The sequence below is a fragment of the Dama dama genome, chromosome 21, assembly GCF_033118175.1.
Source record: "Dama dama isolate Ldn47 chromosome 21, ASM3311817v1, whole genome shotgun sequence".
NCBI lineage: Eukaryota > Metazoa > Chordata > Mammalia > Artiodactyla > Cervidae > Dama > Dama dama.
The window spans coordinates 16,235,311-16,260,825 of NC_083701.1; the positions used below are offsets into that span (position 1 = coordinate 16,235,311).

The 25,515-nt window shown below is 34.3% G+C and overlaps 1 protein-coding gene across 1 annotated transcript in view; it reads left to right on the plus strand.

Annotated features, from left to right (window-relative positions):
- TMEM65 (transmembrane protein 65) overlaps nt 1–25,515 on the plus strand; it is a 43,746-nt gene that overhangs the window by 13,285 nt on the left and 4,946 nt on the right. The window contains exons 2-5 of the mRNA XM_061123245.1: nt 16,081–16,125; nt 19,119–19,186; nt 23,719–23,773; nt 24,601–24,643. Of these exons, the coding sequence (XP_060979228.1) occupies nt 16,081–16,125; nt 19,119–19,186; nt 23,719–23,773; nt 24,601–24,643 (211 nt within the window). The remainder of the gene's footprint in view (nt 1–16,080; nt 16,126–19,118; nt 19,187–23,718; nt 23,774–24,600; nt 24,644–25,515) is intronic.

Here is a 25,515-nt window from a genome sequence, read left to right on the forward strand (position 1 = left end):
TTTAAAAAGGTCCTTGTTAGTTATTCATGAAGAAAGAGACAAAACCAAATTGAAGTACTGCTTCAACATAACTGGTCTATAATCCTCAAAGTATAATCCTCACCAGAGCCTTGAGTGAGTTGAAGAGCAACGTTCTTCAACTGAGGCAGTCCCCTCACAAGACTGTCACTGAGGAGTGTCTCTGGGAAAGACTTCAGGCAGCTAGGGATCGACTGCATCCCAGTGCCCACTACAGCTGGCTTATATTTCCTATAAGAACATTGTTCTGTATAAGCCACAATATAACATGGATAGATTCCTTCCCTCTTACAGTTGTGTCATTCCAGTGTTCACCAGTTGCCCCATTGGTGTTCCCCTACATCAAAAAGATCCAGTCCAGAACCATGCACTGCATTTAGATTTCCCTTTATTTGAAAGTTTCCAAAACAGTTTCTCAGGCTTTCTCTTGGCTTTCATGAGGTTGATACTTTTGAGGATTATAGTCTAGTTATGTTGTAGCAGTATTTGGTTTTGTCTCTTTCTTCATGAATGCCTTCCAGTTAAGCATCTTAAGCAAGAATATCACAGAAGTAATTTTATGTTCTTTTTTCCATCCTGTCAGTTGCTCATGATTTTTATTTATTCCTGATGATGTTAACCACTTCTTGGTTAACCATATCCTTTGAACACTGGACTAAATAGTATCAGTCTGCTTTATCCACTGTAGAGTTTCTATTTCCCTTTTGTGATTAGTATTTTGTGGGGAGGTACTTTGAGTCTATGAAATACCCCATTCCTCATCAACTAGTCAAGTTATGAATTCATATCAATATATGTTCATGAATTCTTATTCTGTTTAATGGGTTACAGTTCATTACTTTCATTTTTGACCTTCCAGCTGTCCCATGCTTCACATTTAAAAAAAAGATAATCAAAAGAGAATTGACCAAAAAAAGGGTGAAAATGCAGCAAAGAAATTAGAAGTGGTAACGCTGATGTGATATTTTAATCAAATGTAAAAGAGGTTATAGAAGAAATAGCTGACATTGGGAATCTTCATACTGTTGTTGAACTGCTGCCATTCAAGAGACTCCGGATACTCAGCCAGAAGAGCTAAGAGAAGGCAAACGTACGGACATAAATGAGGAAAGTGAGAAGGTTGTGGTGAAAGGATAAAGACTTGCAGAGGAAGGGATTCTGGTAAAATTTTCACATTCAAGGAACTCTCTGAGCTCTTTCATAATATTAAAAATATGAAAGGTAAAATGTAAGCAATTTCAGACTTAAAAAGGAACGTGACAGTTCACCAAGGTATACGAAAGTTGCTTGTTCCATATTGTAAGTTATATGATGAGAAAGAGTGTTAGCACTATTGAAGCAACTTTTGATAATTTAATTATTTTACAAAGAATAAAGCACTTTTTTTATAAGTTCTTTGTTAGTTATTCATTTTATATATAGCAGTGTGTACCTGTCAATTCCAAACCCTAAATATCCCTTCCTACCACCCTTCCTTGCTGGTTCCCATAAGTTCTTTTTCTAAATCTATGAGTACAAAGAATAAAACACTGTACTGTAATTCTAAATGTGTCTAATATTTTCAGTTACAAATATTTTAGTCAATAGTTTTACTATTTAAAAACTTTCCCTTTATATTTATAACTACCAGTAAGAGAATTTTTTAAAGTTTTGAAAAAAAATTTAAAAATCACAGAACAATGGTGATTTTTCCTACCAGTTACTAAGACTGCTTTGCCACTTACATTGTCATTTTTATGTCCCCATAATATTGTACGAAGTGAGGACTGCCCATATACTAGCATGTTTCACTTCAAAATTTCATATACATTTAAAGTTTTATACATATTTGTGTTGTTGCTTGAATACATTGATTTAAAAATATTTTTAGCATGCAGGTATCCCAAACCTGAGATTGCCATTGTGAAGCGAGCGAAGGAGGTATCATCAGCAGAGACCCCTGATAGTTTTGGTACAGTACAGTATTGCAGTATTGATTGTTTGTCAGATGTTTATTGCAAGTGGAAGAGCATCTATTTGACAGGACTTCTTGCTTGTTTGAAATAGAATGGTTTGATTATAGTAATAGTCTTTTTTTGTTTGTTTGCATCAGTGTTTCAGTGTTCCATTGTCTTTGGAACATCTATTTTTATTATCTAACCCTAGACCTGTGGATATGATTGACTAATAATTGCATGTTTAACTGACTGAAAGATTACATTTATGATCTTAACAAAAGACAGAATCACTAATATTTAAATAACATATTTTAAATGTTGTTGAAATAACCACAGCAAAGTGAGACATAAGAAGCAATAAAGATGATGAATTTCTTTAGGATGAAAGTAAGACAGAGGGACCACACACAGGGAAACCTTCAGAATATTCTAAGAGAAACTATGTTTCAGTAACTGAACTTTAGTAAAATATATTTTATGAGTATACTCTTGAATAGTTTGAAAGTACGTTCATTATAAGGCCATTCATGAACTTTTTTTATAGATTAAGTCTCTATACAGTTTGCTATCTGACTTACATTGTATGCTGTGGTGGTGGTGGTGGAGGAGGAGGAATTGTGTTGAGTGTGTGTGTGCGTGGGATGGAGGGAGAAATAAAAATAAATATCTCTGTCCATATTTTATTTTTTGATTACTATTTAATATAGATGAATTGCCTCAGAAGTATAACACAATGTATGGAAAGGCATAAGAACTGTTTTATGCACCAATTGAAATTTTGTAAGAAAAAGTTTCTTAGACGGTATATACAGTGTCAAAAGCAAAAGCTAAGCTGAAAGATCCTCTGAGAAATGGGGAGGCATGTAGTATATATGTACAAACATACACAGTTGTGTATATTTTAACATATCAGTACAGTGCAAAAATCTTCCAATTTGCTCTACTTTGCCAGTTCTAGTGTTATTCTAAAATTAAAAATTTTATCTCAGTGTGTATGCAGAAATTAAACATTTAATGAAAATGTCCTTTGAAAAAATAAAAAAAAAAAGAAAATGTCCTTTGAAGAAAAAAGTTTCAATTTTGGATTATTCTGAAGATTGTTTTTAAATAATCCTTGTTTTAAAGACACTGTAGGGAAAAGGAATGATACTTATTCTATAGATAATGGCAAATGATATCACTAGGAGGTAAAGTGCTACTGAACAATAACTAATAGGATTTAACCTGTCAGTGATCACCTTTTGAGACTCAGTCTTTAATTATGTCCCTACTCACTGTAGTGTGCCTCTTCATAAATGTTTATGTGGTACACCTCTATTTTTTTAATCCTACTATTTCTACAATAAGGAGGCAATATAGAGTCAGAATATTAGAGCTAGAAGGGATACAGAGACCTAAAATCTTTGTTTTATGTAACATGAAACATAGTTTATGATGTACTCAAGGTTTGGTGACTGGTTTTATATGTATATATATGTATATCAGAGCAGGGATTAGTGTGGAGGCCTTTGAGTTTGTTGTTGTTATTATTATTGATTTGTTTATTTGGCTGCACTGGGACTTAGTTGCATTGTGTGGGCTCTTAGTTGTAACTTGTGGGATCTTAGCTACCTGATCAGGAACTGAACCTGGGTCCCCCGAATTGGGAGCATGGAGTTCCAACTACTGAACCCCCAGGGAAGTCCCGGCCTTTGGGTTTTTAGTTCAGTGCTTTTTTCATGGTAATAAATTACGTTAGGATTAGCAGGGGAGATTAGTGCTAGATTAGAGGGTATCTGATTTTGATGTTCTTGCAGGAGAAGATGCATGCACATCCTTCTACGCTGCCATCTTGACTTCTGTGCTATGGCATCTCATCTAGTCACATCACATCATGGCAAGTAGAAGGGAAAAAAATGGAAACAGTGGCAGATTTTATTTTTTTGGGTTCCAAAGTCACTGCAGACTGTGACTGCAGCCATGAAGTTAAATGATGCTTGCTCCTTGGAAGAAAGGCTATGACAAACCTAGACAGTGTTTTAAAAAGCAGAGACATCACTTTGCCAACAAAGGTCCATATAGCCAAAGCTGTGGTTTTTCCAGTAGTCATGTACAGATGTGAGAGTTGGACCATAAACGGGGCTGAGTGCTGAAGAATTGATGCTTTCGAACTGTGGTCCTGGAAAAGACTCTTGAGAGTCCCTTGGACAGCAAGGAGATCAAGCCAGTCAGTCCTAAAGGAGATCAACCCTGAATATACATTGGCAAGACTGATGCTGAAGCTCCAATACTTTGGACACCTGATGCAAAGAGCCGACTTATTGGAAAAGACCCTGATGCTGGGAAAGATTGGGCAGGAACAGAAGGGGGCGACAGAATGAGATGGTTGGATGGCATCACCAACTCAATGGACATGAGTTTGAGCAAACTCCAGGATATAGTGAATGACAGGGAAGCCTGGCATGCTGCAGACCATGGGGTCACAAAGAGCCAGACACAACTAACTGAACAACCGCAACAACAGATAGTATCCAGTTCTGAAACCAGCAGAAACTATGTAATTTTCCCATTCAGAAAATGTTTTATTTGGTAACTATAATAGATGAGTTGATTTCTTCCCCTCTCAACTTTGATGGATTTCTTTTAATGATTTATATGAAAAAGAACGATTTCTTAGAAGAGAAAAAAAGCAATTGGAAAAGGTATTAGTATTTTAGATAATTGCGATTTTACTTCAGTTTTGAATATTAATACCTGACCAATGTTTTCACAGTTAGAACTGGACATGGAACAACAGACTGGTTCCAAATAGGAAAAGGAGTAGTCACGGCTGTATATTGTCACCCTGCTTATTTAACTTATATGCAGAGTACATCATGAGAAACGCTGGGCTGGGAGAAGCACAAGCTGGGATCAAGATTGCCGGGAGAAATATCAATAACCTCAGATATGCAGATGACACCACCCTTATGGCAGAAAGTGAAGAGGAACTAAAACCTCTTGATGAAAGTAAAAGAGGAGAGTAAAAAAGTTGGCTTAAAGCTCAACATTCAGAAAACTAAGATCATGGCATCTGGTCCTATCACTTCATGGGAAGTAGATGGGGAGACAGTGGAAACAGTGTCAGACTTTATTTTTTTGGGCTCCAAAATCACTGCAGATGGTGACTGCAGCCATGAAATTAAAAGACACACTCCTTGGAAGGAAAGTTATGACCAACCTAGATAGCATATTAAAAAGCAGAGACATTACTTTGCAAACAAAGGTCCGTCTGGTCAAGGCTGTGGTTTTTCCAGTGGTCGTGTTTGGATGTGAGAGTTGGACTGTGAAGAAAGCTGAGCACTGAAAAACTGATGCTTTTAAACTGTGGTGTTGGAGAAGACTCTTGAGAGTCCCTTGGACTGCAAGGAGATCCAACCAGTCCATCCTAAAGGAGATCAGTCCTAGGTGTTCATTGGAAGGACTGATGCTGATGCTGAAACTCCAGTACTTTGGCCACCTCATGCGAAGAGTTGACTCATTGGAAAAGATCCTGATGCTGGGAGGGATTGGGGGCAGGAGGAGAGGGGGACGACAGAGGATGAGATGGTTGAATGGCATCACCGACTTGATGGACATGGGTTTGAGTAAACTCCAGGAGTTGATGGTGGACAGGGAGGCCTGGCGTGCTGCGATTCATGGGGTTGCAAAGAGTTGGACACGACTGAGCGACTGAACTGAACTGAACTGAACTGAGTACTGTCTCTATACCTAAAACATAAAAGTAAGATCTGCTTTTTTTAAAAACTTGTACTGTTAGTTTACCTTCTTAGCCTTTTTAAAAAAGGCAAATCATTATATATAGTAATTGTTTTCTTTGTCTGGTTTCCTTCGGCATGAAAGAAGGAAAGGAATACAGTGTCTGAGTTAAGCAGTGTATATAATTGTTCTAAATAGACAACTTAGACATGTAAAAGCAACCACAGATGGATAGTATGTTTGATTATCCTAAAAAAAAAAGAACTCCATGAAATGACAGATATAAGAGAAATAAATTACTGTATATCTAGTATTTACTATTTTTTAGATTTATTTTTATTTACTTGGCTGTGCTGGTCTTAGTTGCCGCGGGCGGGATCTAGTTCTCCAACCAGGGAGTGAACCCTGGTCCCCCCCTGCATTGGGAGCAAGGAGTCTTAGCCATTGGACCACCAGAGAAGTCCCAATATTTACTATTTCTTAAGCCAACATTGATGAAGTTAACAAAGGTGATGATCAGTTAGGCTCTATCACCTTCCCGGGGCTTCCCTGGTGGCTCAGAGGGTAAAGAATTTGCCTGCAGTGAGGGAGAACTGGGTTTGATCCCTGGGTTGGGAAGATCCCCTGGAGGACGGCATGGTGACCCCACTCCAGTATTTTTGCCTGGAGAATTCCCATGGACAAAGGAGCTGGGTGGGCTACAGTCAGTGGGGTCGAAAAGAGTCAGACATGACTGAGCCAGTAAGCATGCACATATCACCTTCCTCATCATTAGTACTGGCCAACTCTTGTCATCTGTTATACCACTGGACTGCCTCGGACCAGGAATTTGTTAGTCTCCCTTAAGTAAACTGCAGTGAAGCCCCAGGTTGCATGCTATGTTCCCCTGAAGTTTAGTGAGTGACAATATTACATGATCTGAGTAAACATTTCTTTGCATGTTGCAGTAAACTTTTAAATGCTAAATAACAAAATCACACTGAAATACTTCTTTTTGGTCTTAGTTAAGGAATGTGTTTAAAAAACTAAACATCGTTTTATAATTAATAGCCATTATTTTAAAAGACAAGACCTGTTAATTGAAATTTACAAAATTAAAAAGTTAAGTTTTTTTCTGTTTCTAAAGTGTTTCAATTTTCATTTCAGAATGTCAGGTTTTGTAAGTAGGTTAAGCAATAGCTTAACCATATTAATTTATTTCTTTTAAAAAATATTGTGTTGTAGCTTTATAAACCCTTTTGGGTGCATGTTTGATTTTTTTGGCACCTGGTATGATTTGCTTTGCTTAAATTATTTTGAACAGCATGATTTGCATCTTAAGTTTGTCTTCTTTAATGCATTATATATTTATTGTAAATTTAACCTTACCTATTGGAACTTTTGGTTCTGTTAAAAGTCTAAGCAGTTTATGTTTATATGTACACCTATTCTTTTTCAGATTCTTTTCCCTCCTAGATTATTACAAAATAGTGAGTTTTAATTAAATAATGTAATATGTAACACTGTAGTCAAGGGGTGTAGTTTTGTTTTCTAGTGAATGTGAAAATCGCTTGGTCATGTCCAATTCTTTGTTACCCCATGGACTGTAGTCTGCCAGGTCCTCTGTCTGTGGAATTCTCTAGACCATAATACTGGAGTGGGTAGCCTTTCCCTTCTCCAGGGGACCTTCCCAACCCAGGGATCACACCCAGATCTCCTGCATTGCAGGCGGATTCTTTCCCATCTGAGCCACCAGGGAAGCCCACCACTTTATAAACACATTGTTTTATAGTGGAGGCTAAAATAAAGAAACTATAGGCGTTCCACTTACTTTCTTCTACCAAAGTATTTTGATTTTCAGTTTAATATATATTTCTTGCTAGAATGACTTACAATCCTAAAAGATACTATAGAATCGTTTGTTGATATTGGACTGAAGCTTTTTAAAACGTATTTTTATGGGAAAATATAATTAAGGAAGGACACAGCATGACTTAGTGACTGATCAACGACAACATAATTAAGGAGGGGTATGCAGGTTAATTAAATTTCATAATAAACTCTGTGAACCTGTCCTCCTTATTCGTTGTGTTGAAGTCTTTTGTCAGTTAAAGTAACTTGGCAGTTGACTGGGGCTTGAAATTTTCTTTCAAGGATTTTGTTTTAATGACATTTTACCTACTTTCTGAGAGCATAAGAATATTTATAGTAAAGGTGTAACATGAAAAAAATTAAAATGTATCAAGATGGGAGTAATTTGGCCTGCTTTTTCTGAGAGAAATTTTGTAAAATTTTAGAAATCCTTAAATTTATGCCTTTTTTGGATTCAGTAATGCCACTTAGGAATAATCTATGTTAAAGAATTTTCAGAGAAACATAAAAAGATTTAGGTACAGGTTTATGTAAGTGTTATTTTAAAAGCCAAAAATAATGAAGAATAAATATCTAGTTAAGGGGATTAAACTATTGTGTATCATATAATGAAATAAAATACTACCAATGCAATTATTGCCTTAAAGAGTTAAAAGGGGAAATGTTCACCATATAATGCTTTGTAAAAATCACAGAATACAATTTTATGTGCACTTCTGTATTGAAAAACGGCTTCCCATGTGGCTCTACTGGTAAAGAACATGCCTGCCAATGCAGGAGATGTAAGAGACCATGGGTTTGATACCCGATCAGGAAGATCCTCTGGTGGAGGAAATGGCAACGCACTCCAGTATTCTTGCCTGGAGAATTCTGTGCACAGAGGAACCTGGTGGGCTACAGTTCATAGGGTCACAAAGAGTTAAACATGACTGAGTGACTAACACACATACAATTATGAATAAAGAATGGCTACTTAACAAAGAAATACAGTGGAGAGACTGAAGAAAACCAAGTCCTAGCAACTCCATTCGCCCAGAACTAGAGTTTCCTTCTTGTGTGGCCTTCAATGAGGCTCCTTTCAAAAATTTTCTCTCTCTCTCTTTTTAAAAAAATCTCTACAATTGTTCCTCATCTGTTTTTGTGACGTTGCTCTCTCATTTCTTCCTTTGTCTTTCTCTTTCTAATCTGACACCCCCCACCGCCTCCTTTTAAGTGAATATAGTATGAAGTAATTATTTATACTTATATAGCAAAATATAAAAAACTGCTGGATTAAATACATTTTTATTCTTGAGATAGGAGAAAAAAACCTTACTTTGTATTTCCTTATGACTCTTTTGACTTTTATATGGCAGTGACCCTCAGTTTTATATTTCCTAAATAGATAATAGTTGACCATTAAATGATGATTCTGATGCACTGTAATATTCCAATTCATCAAGGAAATATTTCTTTTAAAAATTCAGTGTTAGTTAGTAACAATATTTTGTAAGCTACAACAGGTCTTTGGTTGCTTTTGTTAATTAGAAGACTAACTGGAATTCCTCATTTTTTGTACATCCTAAAAAATCAAAATTTCATTTCGTAAAAGTGAAATTGCATGTTTTAAATTGTTTTCTCTATTCTTCCTGGGTTACTGAAGCAAAACAAAATGTTGAAAGTGTTGAAATTTTTTATATTTAAACATGTGAAGTGTTAATAGTTTTCAGGATTTATAATTAATATCTAGGGAGTTTTTAATTAGGAAAAGATTTGTTTATACATTAAAATAATTGAATGTTTATGTTCTCAAGGATAGATTAGAAGGAGAGAAAATCCTACTTAAAATAATTTTCATTTGGTTTGATGCAGTATAAACAAGCAATTTGTAAAAACTATTATGTCTTACTTTCCTGCCAGTAAAGACTTAAATGTGAAATCAAAAGGAAAAAAAATGTATGTGTAAATATTATCTCATAGACACATACAGATAATTGTCCTAACCTATATATTTCTTTGTGTGTGTGTGCGTGTGTGTGTGTGTGTCTTGTTTGGATTTTCATTATCAGTAGATCAATTCAGTCATTTTTAGCTAAAGTTTATTTGCCTTTCTGCCTGTGTACATAAGACTTTTAAGAGCAAATTTCAAAAGCACCTAACTTCTTTTACTCCTGTTCATTAATTTTAATTAAGCTTTTTATTTTGACATAATTGCAGATTCACATGCAATTGCAAGAAATAATACAGGCTACCTACTTTCCCCAAAGGTGACATCTTGTAAAAACTATCATATGGTGTCACGTACAGAATATTGACATTGATAGAGTCAACATACAGCAGAGTTACAACCCCACAGGGATACCTCTTGTTACTTTTTTTTTTTTTAATTAATTAATTTATTTTAATTGGAGGCTAATTACTTTACAGTATTGTGGTGGTTTTTGCCGTACATTCACATGAATCAGCCGTGGGTGTACACGTGTCCCCATCCTGAACCCCCCTCCCACCTCCCTCCCCATCCCATCCCCCAGGGTCGCCCCAGCGCACCAGCCCTGAGTGCCCTTGTCTCATGCATGGAACCTGGACTGGCGATCTGTTTCACATATGGTAATATACATGTTTCAATGTTATTCTCTCAAATCATCCCACCTTTGCCTTCTCCCACAGAGTACAAAAGTCTGTTCTTTACATCTATGTCTCTTTTGCTGTCTCGCATATAGGGTCATCATTACCATCTTTCTAAATTCCATATGTATGCATTAATATGCTAACCTATATATTTCTAAACGTGAAACCCTGTTAAGTGCAGCTTCTTCAAATAATGAAAAATACCTGAGAAAAAGAAAAAAATAAGGAAGTCTGGATGTTAGTTATTTTTGCCAGTATTGTGAATAAACACACTTTGGAAAAGCAGTTTCTATTCTGTTATCATTCCGTTAAGTTATTTTTCCACTAAGTTATCATTCTGTTAAGAATTTTTCTGTCTGTGTTCATGAAGGATATTGGTCTGTAGCTTTCTCTTTTTTTGGTAATTTTTTGGTTTGATTTTATTTTTAGTACTCTTCTGACCTTATAAAATGAATTAGGAACTATTTCTTCATTTTTTGTTTTTCTGAAGGAACTTGTAAGTTTGTCTGAGATTGGCGTTTGCTTTTCTTTAACTGTTTAATAAAACTCATTAGTGAAACCATCTGGATCTGGAGGGTTTTTTTTTTTTTTTTAGTGTGAATGTTATGGAAAGGTGCTTGTCAACAAATTTGATTTTGCTACTAGATAGGGCTATTCAGATTTTTTATTTCAGCTTATATCTTTTGGTAAGTTGTATTTTTCAAGGAATTTGTTCATTTCATCTAAGTTGACTAGGTTGGCATAAAGTTATATGTGATATTCTCATTTTAATGTCTGTAGAATCAGTAGTGATGTCCCCTGTTTTATTCCTGATATTAGTAATTTGTGTTCTCTTTCTAGATTGGTGTACCTAAGGGTTTTTTCATTTTGTTAATCTTTTCAAAGAATCAACTTTTGGCTTTGTCTATTTCCGTTATTGTTTGCTTTTTATTTCATTGATTTCAGCTGTTTTTGTCGTTATAGCCTTTATTCTACGACTTACTTTTCATTACCTTGCTCTCTTTTTTTGGTAGCTTTTTCAGATAGAACCATGCATCATTTATTTTAGGCCTTTCTTCTTCTTAATATTAGTACTTAAAACTCCTCTAAGCATTCATTGAGCTGTCCTGACAAATTTCAGTATACTGTATTTTCATTGTGATTCATTTGAAAAGTATTTTCTAATTTCCTCTTTGATTTCTTCTTCGGCCTGTGTATTTAGAAGATGTTACTTAATTTCCACTTTCTTCCCTAGATATCTTATTATGAGTTGTATTTTGGTCAGAGAACATATTCTTTACAATTGTAATCATTAACTTATTAACACTTGTTTTGTGGATCAGCATGGATCAGCATATGGTCTCTTGATAAATGTTATCATCTGCACTTGAAAAAAATATGCATTCTGTAGTTGTTGAGTATGGATGTTTAAATATTAGTTGAATGAAGATGATTGGTAGTGCTGTTCAGATAATCTATTTCTTAGTGATAATTTCCCCTGGTGTTCTATCAGTTGCTGAGAGAGAAGCTTTTGTATCTTCAAGTATGATTGTAGAAATGTTTATTTTCCCTTTAATTTTGTCAGATTTTGCATCATGCGTTTTGAAACTTTGTTACTGCTGCTGCTGCTAAGTCGCTTCAGTCGTGTCCGACTCTGTGCGACCCCATAGATGGAAGCCCACCAGGCTCCCCCATCCCTGGGATTCTCCAGGCAAGAACACTCTAAGCATAAGCAAATTGTTATTATGCCTTTTGATGAGTTGACTCTTCACATTTTGAAATGTCCCTGGTTCTGGTAATAACTCTTTAAATCCACTTTATCTGTTTTTAACATCGCCTTTTTTGCCAACAAAGGTCCATGTAGTCAAAGCTGTGGTTTTTCTGGTATTCATGTACAGATGTGAGAGTTGGACCATAAAGAAGGCTGAGCACCCGAAGAATTGATGCTTTAGAAATGTGGTGCTGGAGAAGACTCTTCAGAATCCCTTGAACTGCAAGGATATCAAACCAGTCAATCCTAAAGGAAATTAATCCTGAATATTCATTTGAAGGACTGATGCTAAAGTTCCAGTACTTTGGCCACCTGATGAGAAGAGCTGACTCACTGGAAAAGACCCTGATGCTGGGAAAGATAGGAGGCAGGAGGAGAAGGGGGTGACAGAGGATGAGATGGTTGGAAGGCATCACTGACTCAATTGACATGAGCTTGAGGAAACTCTGGGAGATAGTAAAGGACAGGGAAACCTGGTGTGCTGCAGTCCATGGGGCGCAAAGAGTTGGACACGACTTAGCAACTGAACAACTCCAGCCTTAGGGGCTTCCCAGGTGGTAAAGAATCCACCTGCCAATGCAGGAGACACAAGAGATGCAGGTTTGTTCCCTGGGTCAGGAAGATCCCCTGGAGGAGGATATGGCAACCACTCCAGTATTCTTGCCTGGGAAATCCCAGAGACAGAAGAGCCTGGCGAGCCACAGTCCAGGGGGTCACAAAGAGTCAGATGTGCCTGAGCAGCTCAGCACAGCACTGCTGCAGCTCCAGTCTTACAAGCTTACTGTTTGTGTAATGTGTCTTTTGCCATTTATTTACTTTTAATCTATTGAAGTGTAGTTCTTGCAGATATCGTATAGTTGGGTCTTGCCTTTTTGTCCGTTTTAACAACCTCTGCCTTTTAATTGGATTGTTTAGTCCTTTAACATTGAAAGTAATTATTGATATAGTTGGATGTAGGTTTACTATTTTACTGTTCGGTTCTCTTTTCTTTCTTCTGTTCTCATTTCCTGTGTTCTTTTGACTTAATATTTTTTTGCAATCTCCTTCACATTATTTAGCTTTTTAACTGTGTCCTTGATGCATTTTGTCTATATGTGTGATTGCTCTAGGAATTGCAAATAGGTATCCTTTAACTTTGCATACTGCTTAGAGCTACTTCTACTTAGAACCTTGTACCATGTCACATTCATTGTTTAAATATTGCAATCACATTTCCAAATTGGTCCATTTGTGACCTCCTTCATCCTTTATGCTTTGATGTCAAATGTATTATATCTACATACATTATAAACTCCACATGGCAGTGTTGCAATTTGTGGACAATCAGGTTTATTTAAATTACTAGGGAGAAAGTAGTCTTTTATATTTACTCAGTATTTGCCATTCGTGATGCTCTTCATTCTTTTTATTTTCTTTCTGTTTTACCTTAAGCTGGGATTTTTGTGGTTTTCCCTGCAAAGGCGCAGTTCACACAGAAGCCCTATGTTGAACTGAATGTGTATCAGAATTGAAGGCTCCTCCTTTCTGACTCTGCTCTTTTCTCTCACTTTGCAGTGGCTTTGGTTATCGTGTACCTTGCCCACTGCTTCTTTAGGCCAGAAAGACTGAAGGGTTCTTCTTTTTTTAAGAGCTGGTTTAGGCCAAAATCTTCATGAAATGGGTAACTCACTTAGTTCCATTCTTCTTTGTAATTGTTGATTCCTCTCCACAATCAACCTGCTTTTTGGTCATTTTCCGGAGCTCTCAAATATTTATTTATAGTTGTTCTGTATAGGATTAGTTTGATAGAGGATAATTCAGCCTGTACTGGAAGTAGAACCAGGACTTTTTAAGCTAAAAATGGTTGGAAAATATGGTGTGGTAATGTACAGTCTTTGGAGAAGGAAATGGCAGCCCACTCCAGTATTCTTGCCTGGTGAATCCCATGGACAGAGGAGCCTGGCGGGCTACAGTTCATGGGGTCGCAAGAGTTGGATATGACTTAGCAACTAGATCAATAGTCTTCTTATTTTAAAATATTTAGAAAAAGAGAGAAATTGTGATGCATGTAATGCACACGCACACTGAAACGGAAAGAACTAGTTTTTCTAACTCGAGTCTGCTTAATAAAACATTAGATTGGAGTACATTTCCATGTAAGTGTACATAGTTTACCGTGTGTCAGAAGAAAAAATTTAAGGTTAAGATGTGTATGTAAGGATATAAAGCTTTGGGATTTACTATGATTATTTTCAAGGGGATTATATTAGCTCCCCTCACATTTTAAAATTGGCACAGACTGCTGAAACCTTGGGCTTATTTCAAAGATTGAGTTTTATTGTGTGTTATACACCTAATGTTTTTTCACTTCTGATATATATTTGTCTTCTTTCTGTTAATGTAGTAAAGAAGATATAGTGTCAGAATCCTCAAAATGGTCAGCTTATGAGTCACAATTTTTGATGGGTACTTTCCAATAAAATTTCCACTTTCTAGGAAATGTTCCTTTCCTGTTTCCTCTTATTACTCCTTGGGTTCTTTATAATGCAGGAGGCAAAGCTCTGTGCTTTGATTTTGCTTTAACCTCTGTGCCAGTGGTTTTCCTCCCTGCTATGTTTCCTTTACTTTGTATTATTTTCTTTTTCTTTCTTTTAAAAAGAGTTATTTTTCATTACCTTTAATTTTTTAATCCTTGTATGTACTTAGAAAGACAGATTCGAAATATTGCTTACATTATTTGATTTTTTCCCCCTCATTACTTTTACACATTATACATTTGCCTTGCTCTTATCCTTTCATCCTAGGAGTTGTAAAATATTTTAAAATACTTTGCTCAGTATGTAGAGAATTTGAAGAAGTAAAAGCAAGGACTCTATATATTCTCATTACATTGGGAAGGTCCTGCTTGTTGAATTTTTAGGTATTTCAAGATGTTCCAGTCAACTGACAAGGACTTCTCCTCACAGTGTCAGAACTGTAGTGATGGTGAGAGTAATGCAACTAGGAAATAGTTCTGGTATGTAACCACTTGTGCATGTTTACTTCACCAGAAAACTGTGGAGTACAGTGGTGTCTTATATTCCTTGTTAAAAATTTGGAAAACTATTTGCATGCTTTCAAAGTAGATTTTGAGGTATTAGTACTAGTCAAAGAATAGAGATTATATTCTAAGCAGATATAAAATACTGCAAAGTTTTAGATATCTTCATTTCTTTACTGTCCTAGAAAAGGAAAAACAAAAATTTGCATTCTTAGAATTTCTTAATAATCCAATAATTGCCTAAACTCTAGGTTTTAGCGCATTTCTTATTATAAAGTCATTATGATACTATATGCTTTTTTAGTAAAATAACATTTACAAATATATCATACTCCTTTTTATGTAGCTTATTGATGGAGATTCATTGGCTTTTCACATTTTAAAAACTAAATTCTTCAGTTCTTATGTTGTCATAGATTATAAATATTTTAGAAAATATATATCCAGTTTGTAATGTATTTCTTTGGACACTTTGGTTATACTAGATCTTTATTGCAGAGTGACCCATGGTTTGGGTTCTTCTGTATAGTATATCAGTTAATCCTGTTGGATTGAATGAGAATAAAGAAGGTGGAATTCTCTGCCATTTTACTGTAATTTACTCTTATACAAATGATAAGTTGGTTATTATGAGATTACATAGGTAGCATTTTTGTAATTGTTAATTTTTAGATTTAATGATGGCACTTGAATATAATTTGATAAAATATACTTGAGAAAACTTTTTGTGTTTATTATGACATATAAGTAATGTTGCTATTTAGTGAATCACACCCTACTCTCTGGGGTCATTTTGTTGTGTAAATGTTCTTTATTATCCTGTAGTATATTTTTCAAAACTCAAAATATTCAGTATATTATCAAGGGATATTAATTAGTCTCATTGTAGAGATACAAAGACTTATTTACAAAAAGCCAAAAACAAGTGATTTGCCCAGGGATATAGGGTTATAGTAGGCCTGTAACTAAAGCTCAATTTGTTTTTCTAGCCTTGTAATTTAATCTATACCAAGAAATATTTCCTGTATGGATAACTTTGGTTCATTCACCTAAAGATAATTTATGAATAAACTCTGCTGTTCTCTCATTTTGTAATTCTGCTAGTGTTTTCTTCATTGTAATAAAAAAGAAATCTTGCTATAGTAACTAATTCTTGACCACACCCTCTCTTTCCCCTTCAGAAAAGTTGGAAGCTCAACCACCAACCCCAGGACAGCTGAGATATGGTAATGGTTCTATAATTATTTGTGCATCTGTCTTTTACTTGAAATAGCTATGTTATTCATTAATAATACAGAAGAGTCAACAAATTAATTCATTCCAGATAGAATAGATTATCCTATTTATTATGCTAAAGCAAAAGGTTTGTAAATTTGGTTTAAAACATAGTATTATAGAATTTCTAAGATTGTTAACCATGTCTGTTAATGTTTAAATATTGTTACCATCTAGAGATAGAATTGTAGTAGAGGTTTTCTTAGTTCCTGGATAAAAGGATATGTTTACTTTAGTTTGGATTTAAGTTGGGTTATTTCAGAACTGGAATTTCTAGGCTATTTTCTTTGGTGGAGAAAATGCTCTGTCTTGTTTCTAATAATGAAGAAAGTAAAGTTCATTTTAAGCCACCCCAAAGAAGAACCTTTTAATGCTGCTGGTCTGCTCTCTTTACTGTATTGTGATTGGAGTAACTGTTCAAGGGCTAACACCAAAGGAATGTAAAACAGTTCAGGGTCTTCTTACAAAGACAGTGGAAGAAGAGAAGTATTCAGCAGTGCAGTGAATTTGAACTGGTTGCAAGTTAAAGCTAAATATTAGATATGGTTTACTGATAACTGCTGAGTTATAGAATAATATTTTCCAAAGGAAACTGAAGAAATCACAAATTGGTAGTCTGTCATTACATACTGGAGAGCAGACATATAATTAAAATGTAGTAGCTAGTTCCTTTTTTTCTCTCAGAGGTAGAATGTAAGTTGCCTTAGAAATTAGTAGCTTTTCCCAGGTATCAAAACAATTTAAGAATTCTTTAAGATTTTTCTTTCCCTGGTAATCTTTTCTGATGCTTCTAGGCTGGGTTCACATGCTCTATATCCATAGCACTGTATAATGCTATCACCAGTTATGGAGTCATGTTGACATTAACTATATGGCTCTGTTATCATTCCCAGACTTCTTGAGGGCTGGGATCAGCTATCTCTGTTTCTCAAGTGCCCAGCGGAGTGTCCAGTACATGTTATGTAATTTTTTGAAACTTATATTTTTCCTTTGGGTTGAAAATAAATTTTTATTTATAGGACACATTTATTTACATCTAAGCATCAAAACATGATATATTTTACAGTTGCAGGTAATTATTATAGCAATGTAGCAACATGCTTTGGTTTTACTGACCAAGTTTCTACTAAGATAACTATTAGCTTAATCTTAGTTTAGTAACCTTGACACCTAATTTTGAGATATTTATAACTAGCTAGTTTTAGAGATGCCGTCAGATTAACCCTAAAATGTTTAGTAATTCCAAAAGTTTCATATTTTACCATATTTACTTTTCAAAGATGATTGAGAAGGTGTTTGGGAGTCTTCTCTTCAAATATATATATCTAAGTAGCAGCTCTCTCTTCTCTATAAGTGTTTCATATAGTGAACTATTAGAATTTCATTATATTCCTTTGACTTACCAATTTGTAGTATTTTTTGAAATTCTGTATGTGTTTTAGAAGCTGATTATTATAAAATTTCAAATGTCTGGTCATTAAGCTCCTGAACCTAGGCAAAAAGTTGAAGAATTAAGACAGCCCTTTAATAAAGAAACGCTGTTTCATTAATGTCATTTGATTTTTTATTTTTTAAAACAATATACTTTGTAATTAAAAAGATGCTGCTTTTTACCTGGGACATTCTTATGTGGTAACAAGAACTCTGAAATGACCTAAAAATATACCATTTCCCCCCTTGATTCTTAGTCTTTGATAGTGCTTATGGGTAGAAATGTTTCTTGTTTTACTGTTTATTAGCCTTCCCTTATTGGTGCAGAACTCACCATAGTAGTATCAAATTTTCATAATTTCTGGATTATATTTTAATTGTATTTTCTGTGGACTTAACTACATTAAAAGAAAAAAGATGTAAAGTCACTGAACACTAAACACATAACTAACCAATTGATTTAAGGGACAATTTTTTGGATGTGGTATAAAACTGAATGCTTTGATGCCTATTTTTAAAAAGTCCTCAGTTGAACGGATGTTGACTATACCTTGGCAGATTTATAGATTAATTAGAATAAAGTCTTAACTGTCCTCAGCTTTTAATCTGTTTCACAGTCTTCCCTCAATTGTCTTAGTCTGGAATTTTCTTCCTTTCCAAGGTAGATGTCCTCAACTTAATTAACTAATGCTTGTTGAGCATCTACTATGCACTAGGCATTCTGCAATGTGCTGAAGATGCAAATAGGAAAAAAAGATGAAGCAAAATATATTTAAAAAATAGATATTAGCTCTTCCTAGTTACATTTCTGTTTTCTCAGGTCATCCAGATTATGTACTTGGTAGATAAGATATGGTGTGTTTTTGGTAGGAAGAGGCCAAGTTACATTTTTATTTAAATCAAATATTATTTGTTTCAGTTTGTGAAAGCAATCAGGGATACTGATGTGTCGAGGAAGGAAAGAGGACTTTGAATCCAGATGTCTAATAGAAATGACATAATCACAGTTTCCTAACAGTATTTAAAAAATTGTTTGATAAGTAAATGTGACCAGATAACTTCCCTGAAATTTGATTCAAACATTTTTTATTACTTCTAATATGGAGATCAATTTTATGATATCAATCTTTAGGTCTAAGAGAGAAAAAGATTGATGTCAATAGTTATTTAACAGGTAAAATATGGTACTCATAAAATGTATTTATTTATTGTTCTGTCATTAACTGTATGTAATTTGTATGTGTGTGTGTATGTGTTGCCAGTAAGAAAGCACAAAAGCCTAACACAATTAATTTTACATGTTACGTGTTTTTTATTTTGTTTTTTCCCCATTATAGCTTCTACCAAGTATATAAACATAGCAGAAGCAGAATCTTTTGGCTGTGGGGAATGGAAAGCAAATTCTAAAACTTAAATCATATCTACTTATGAGACTTTAATCATATGATCTGTTTTGTCATTTTAAAATTATAGAAATCTTAAAATATATTTTTCTGTTTTTGATGTTTTTCAGTATTCATCCACAATGCGATACCTTTCATAGGGTTTGGCTTTTTGGATAATGCAATTATGATTGTTGCAGTAAGTTCTTTCAACCCTTCTATTTTGAATTAATAAAGAAATGTGGTCTAAATTTTCCTAATAATTTATATATTATAGTTGTAAAGCTTTAATTAAGAAATGAATGACTATTTTTAGCTGTATTTCATGTTAATTAGACTGTAGCTCAATTTTAAGGCATTATATCTATTAATCAAGACTTTTGGTAAAGCATTGACAATAATAAACAGATATTCATTGAGTCTATATTATTCTGTTCTAGTTTCAACATTATTAAAGAAAAAAGTTTGTAAAATTTTCTGATGTCCTTTAATTTTATCAGCAGTTCTCATATGTGTATGTTATTAATTAGTTCTTTGTCCAGTTTTCCCATACAAAAATGTTTACAAGAGTGTTTTGATATTCAGTCTATCCATTTAACTCAAAGGTGATTTAAGTTTCAATTCAGAATACTGTAAATGATAAGGCCTTCAGTCTATTCCATCAGTGTTAAAAATTCTCTTTTGCTGAAGTCATTTTCATTTAAGGTTGTTGCTTAAAGGTATTGTTTAGTCTTGCTGCTGTTTAGTCTTAGGAATGGTCAATTGACCTTTCTTACTCTTCTGTGACATCTTTTGTCAATAGATGTCAATAGATGTCAACCCAGTTTGGGGTTTAGATTAGAAAGTCATGATGAAAATACATGTCCATCATTAGTCCACAAGGAAAATGCAGGTCTTCTGAAGCTGCCTAGTCCTGTATCCAATTTTCCTCACTGACTTGAAGTTTTAAAAAGTCTAAAAATTCTAGATATTGTGTATCTCAAAAAAAAAAAAAAGTGATTTTAGGATTATCAAATATAAGGAAAAATATTTGAAAGATGCCAGGGTTTTTTTTTTTTTTTTATTTGTCATCGTTTGTTTTGTTTTTTTGTTTCAGTGTTTTGACGGTCACATGTACTGTAGGCGGAGGAGATAGAATATTTGGTTTTAAAATAGGGATGAAAGTATAGTTTACATTGTATAGATTATAAAATTTGCCTGAAGACTATCAAATTGGTTCGCTCAAGAATGGTTTTCTTTGCTATATAGTCTTAGTTTATGTCCAGATTGATGGTGATCAGATATCCAGAGATTGTAGCCATTCAACTGATTGAAGAAACACAAGGTTTACACATCAGGAAGGTATCTCGCTTGGTAAACAGTCATAGAAGATACTGTAGCATGTACATAATTTGAAAGTGATAAGCACCCATTGGATGGATAATTCTTGAGCAGAGTAGTCTGGTAAGAGCATCTAAAATATAATTTCAAAATGCTAGCTTTTTGGCTGATTATGATATTTTCCTAATATGTATACAAGAATCAAGATTATTAATTTATGTATCTGTGAATAAAAGAAACTTTTTCAACCATGCCATACTACCTTTTCTGAAATAAGTAAGCCTTTAGTAGGCCTTGAGTTGGTTAGATTATTTAAATTGTTAATGTAAATAAAATCTAATTTTATTTACTATCTATAGAAAAACCCACTATGATTAAATTATGAACTGTCATTTAAAACTTGGTATATTCCTGAATAGATTGGATTACAGCTTCTCTGTGACAATTTTACACTCAGTATTTAAATTCTGTATTGAAAGCAGGTATCCCCCCATTCTACCATCTTAATAACCTTTTTATTTTTTTGGCCTCAGTTGAACAAACCTTAGATACTCAAATGATGAAAAACTATCCTTGCTAAAGGGAAGCGTTGAGGTTTAGTATGGCATTTTGCTTAAAGAGGGGGGCAAGGAGATTTTGAAGAGGGAGCAGAATAGGGAAACTGGGTAGTTTCTTAGGTCCTGAATAAGACCTTCACAGTATGGTCTTGGGGATTCCCTGGTAGCTCAGCTGGTAAAGAAACCGCCTGCAATGCAGGAGATTCCGGTTCAATTCCTGGGTCAGAAAGATCCCCTGGAGAAGGGAATGGCTACCCACTCCAGTATTCTGACTTGGAGAATTCCATGGACTGTATAGTCCATGGGGTCACAAACAGTCAGACACGACTGAGTGACTTTCACTTTCATCAACTTGCAGTATGGTCTTACTATTTCTTTGAAATAAATATCTCCAGTAACAGATGTGGTGCGCTGAGTCACTCATTTGTGCCCGACTCTGTGACCCAATGGGCTGCAGCCCGCCAGGCTCCTCTGTTCATGAGGATTCTCCAGGCAAGAATACTGGAGTGGGTAGCCTATCCCTTCTCCAGGGGATCTTCCCAACCCAGGAATTGAACTGGAATCTCCCACATTGCAGGCAGATTTTTTATCAGTTGAGCTACCAGGGAAGCCCCAAGAAACGGATATCTGTGTTTAAATACCAATTAAGACAGTTACCAATTAAGACAGAACAACCACACCCACATTCTAAAGTCAAATTATTGTAATGTTGTTCCTATCTTGTGTTACTCAGGCCTGTGTCTAATTATTAGTGTGACTAGAGTGGACTGTTTTTCTAGGCCTGAGATGATTGACTCTAACTCAGTAAAATTTGTTTTTCTGGTTTATGTTGAAATCCAGTTTCACAGACATCACCAGTTTTTTATTTATATAGTACTGAAATAAGTATTTAAACTACTGGCTTAAAACTGATTAAGAGTAAGAGGTGTGGCAAAAATATCCTGTGATAATTGCAGAATAATTCAGAAACAGTTAAATTTTTCCAGAGAGACTTTTTTAATAGACTGTTAAGACTAAAAATCCATAAATAATATAACTATAGAATCTATGAAAAGGCAAATAAGTGAACATTGTTATCTTAAGAATGTTTTTCACCTTTTTTAGTTAAACACTAACTGCCATTGTAGGATAGCTGTGATTGTTTGAAGATAGCTAGTTAAGAAACCCTTCTTTTTAATGTTTAATTTTTAACTGATTCTTTTTTTTGTATTGTGCCATTTGATGTTTTTCCTGTTAGATATACTTTCTTGACTGCTACCCTAATTGCAATCATGTAAACAAATTCCTATATAATTTCTCATAGTAGATTTGACTTTTATTCTTGGCTGCTGTTCATACTAAGCTTGTGATTTCATAGTTTTTTATTTTTGTGTTGTTGGATTGCTTTTTATAACTTAGATTTTAGTGGGTGGGGGGAATTCTTTTCCTTACAATTTGATTAGGATAGAATTGATTAGAATTCTAGAATAGATGAATAAGATTAAGGTGACGAACCAAGTACAACTTTCTAACTAGTACTAGATTTATTTATAATTTCTACCCCACCTGTTAACATGAAATTTGATGTTATTATGGGAAAAAGGAAAAGAGTGGAGATTTCATTGCCTTCAAACCAACTTTGAGTTTACATGAAGCTTTTCATGCTATTAAAATCATCTTCAGGTTTCTTAAATTCAACCAAGTGATTAAGCATGTAAATGCTTTATAAATACATGTGTTGGCAGACAGATTAATTTTAGGTAATTTCCAATGATTCATTGCTGTTAAAGATGTTTTATTTATTTTTTATACATTGTAGCTATCGGGTGCTTCTCTCCTATATTAATACTCCAGGGTATTTTGCATCCATGGATAAAGATTTTTCTTTGTGCCAGTTTTCTTTTTCTTCAGAAATCTGTTTCTTTGCGTTCCTTTACAACCTTGTAACTTTAATGCCTGGGAGACCTTTACATCAGGCTATTTGGTCCATACTCTACAGGAATTATATTTTAAAGGAGTGGAATCAAAAGGCTTAGGGGAAGGAAAATTGAGGAAGTTAAACTTAACTTCTCTTCAGTTTTGTAAATAAATGCATAATGCCATATTACTGTATACCAGATAGGGCATTCTCTTTTGTTTTTCCTCAACAAATATTGAGATTTGTAGGGCATTTTTTTTTTTTTTTCTCTATAAGTATCATTGAGATTTAAAAAAATTTTTTTAGAAATTTTCAACCATCAATATTTAAGAGAACTTTTGAGAAGTCCATTTTTGGCAGTATTGCATAAGGGTTAGAGCTGAATTAGCACAATAGGTTCTAGGATTTCTTTTTTGCTGTATCTCTAGTGTATTAAATGCTATTGTTGCTTGTAAATGAATTATGTAGTCTCATTATCTAGTGATTAAAGAGCTAAATGTTTTAAAGATAATTTTTGAAGTCTGATTTTTTGGGTCCTTAGAAACTGGTCTAGTCTTTTAAATCTTTTATAAGGTAGATACCAATAGTATATAATTGTATCATTCAGAATTTAAAATTTAGATGAGTTGGTTGTCTTTGTGTTCAAAAGCATTAAAGTACCTTTCAGTAGTAGGAAAATATAAATTCTAGATTATTAATGATGAATTGTATTGCTCTGTGTGTTGCTGTTTTTTATTTTTATGAAGGCTTAATTGTAATGAATAAAATATTGATGTTATTTCTGCATGAATGCATGTATTTAATAAGTGGTTTGCTATAGTATATGCATTTTATGTATATTATATATAACTTTGCTGTAATAACATTGTTTTATCTGTTTTATTAATGCTTTGCTATTCTTTTATAGTCACTTCAGTTTTAATTTTTAAGATTAATTTCTTTGTAATTGTTTTGCAGGGAACCCATATTGAATTGTCTATTGGAATTATTTTTGGAATTTCAACTATGGCAGGTATTTAATAATAGTAGTGTTATTATTCCATTGTATATTTATGAAACATTTTAGTAGATTAAGTATAGAAGATACTTCATTTGAATGAATTTACTCACTGAGATGTCTGTCATTAATAGTTTATCTCCTTAATCCTATCTTTTAATTTTTAATTTTGTACAGGTAGTATGCATTTTTCTGAGAAAGTTTGGGTACTTTATGTTAGTTAATGAGTAACAATAATCTACTATATTGACTGTGTTAAAAATTTTTTTTTCTCTTAATTCAGTGTTACCCTAAAACCTTCCTACCCATTTTCTCTATCAAATTATTTATTTTCAAGTTGGGAAGAAAAATCAAGGAAGGAAACACAAGATCAAAAATCTGATTTGGTTCTTTTTCCTTCTTTCCCCACAAATACCACTCTACTCTTCATGATGGTGGGATTTGGGAACAATTCTGTGTTGTGTTATTATGGAACATGTGAAGTAGATGAGTAATGAATGAGACATTTCTTCTCCTTGATTTTCTTGAATGTCATAGCTGTACATATAGCTTTACTCTTTAACTTTCAAGTATCCAAATTCCCTTAAATATTGTCTGAAAGTTGAACTACAGAATGTTATGCAGATGTTTTAATATTGAAACCAAACTGGAAACTGGCTGCCACATCAGGAAAAAAACTACTAATTGATGGAGGTTTATGAGTTACTTTGGATATAGTCATTGTAGCTTGGAAAGGTGGTAACTCTTCCAGACTAGTGCTTTATTGATTACACGGTGATCTGCTATAGTGATTTTTCTGACTTTTATGTAGTAATTCACTTGTCCATTTTTTGTTTTTTTAGCTGCTGCTTTGGGAAACCTTGTGTCAGATTTAGCTGGTCTTGGGTAGGTTCACTTGTGCATGTGTATACTTACTCTCTATTCTCCATTCTCCTTTAATTGGGAAGGATTTTGAAAAGGGACACTTATTTTTGCATGTGTGTTTTAGAACTAAATTTTTAAAATTAATGTTTCTAAATCAGCAGCACTAAATCTTCGGTGTGCATCAAATATAGATGCCTAGCTCACATCTCAATCTTGCAGAATTAGTGTCTCTAGGGATGGGGCCCTGACATTTGTGTTAAAGAATCTTCTCAAGCAATTCTGATATGTGTAAAATTTTTTTCTAAAACTACTGTAAGGTAAGCAGAGTTGAATTTTTCATTTCCTGAAATGTTTATATGTATTTTATAAATATTTCTAAGGATGAGACAGGACTAAAAGTAAGAAACCCTATCATTATTTCACACCCCCCGTCCTCCCACTAAGTCCAAAGATAAGAAATATGGCTCAAATATGAGGATACTGACTGGGCATGTTTTCTAGAGAGAGGAATTTTCAAAGCAAATAATGGCCAAAGCTTACATGGACTTGGCTAATTTTTGCTCATTTTATTCCATGTGGCAAGAAGGAATGATGAAACAAACAGGGCGCCTACTCAGAAAAGGCCAGCTTTCTCCTTCTGTTTTTACATTTTCTCTTCTAAGCAGCAGATGGCCTGGGCTATTCCCTGAGCTTGGGGAAGCCTAGGAAGTATGAATTAGACAGAGTTGGCATTAATTATTGTGATAAACATACTCTGTCTTGCTCAGTCTTTGGTTCTGTTTCTTCCTCTTTTTTTGGGTTCATTTTGATGGTAAGTTTTGAGATTTGAATTTGCGTCTAGGAGCAGTCTACTTAGCCCTATAATCTAGGGAAAGGCAGCTTTATTCATGATC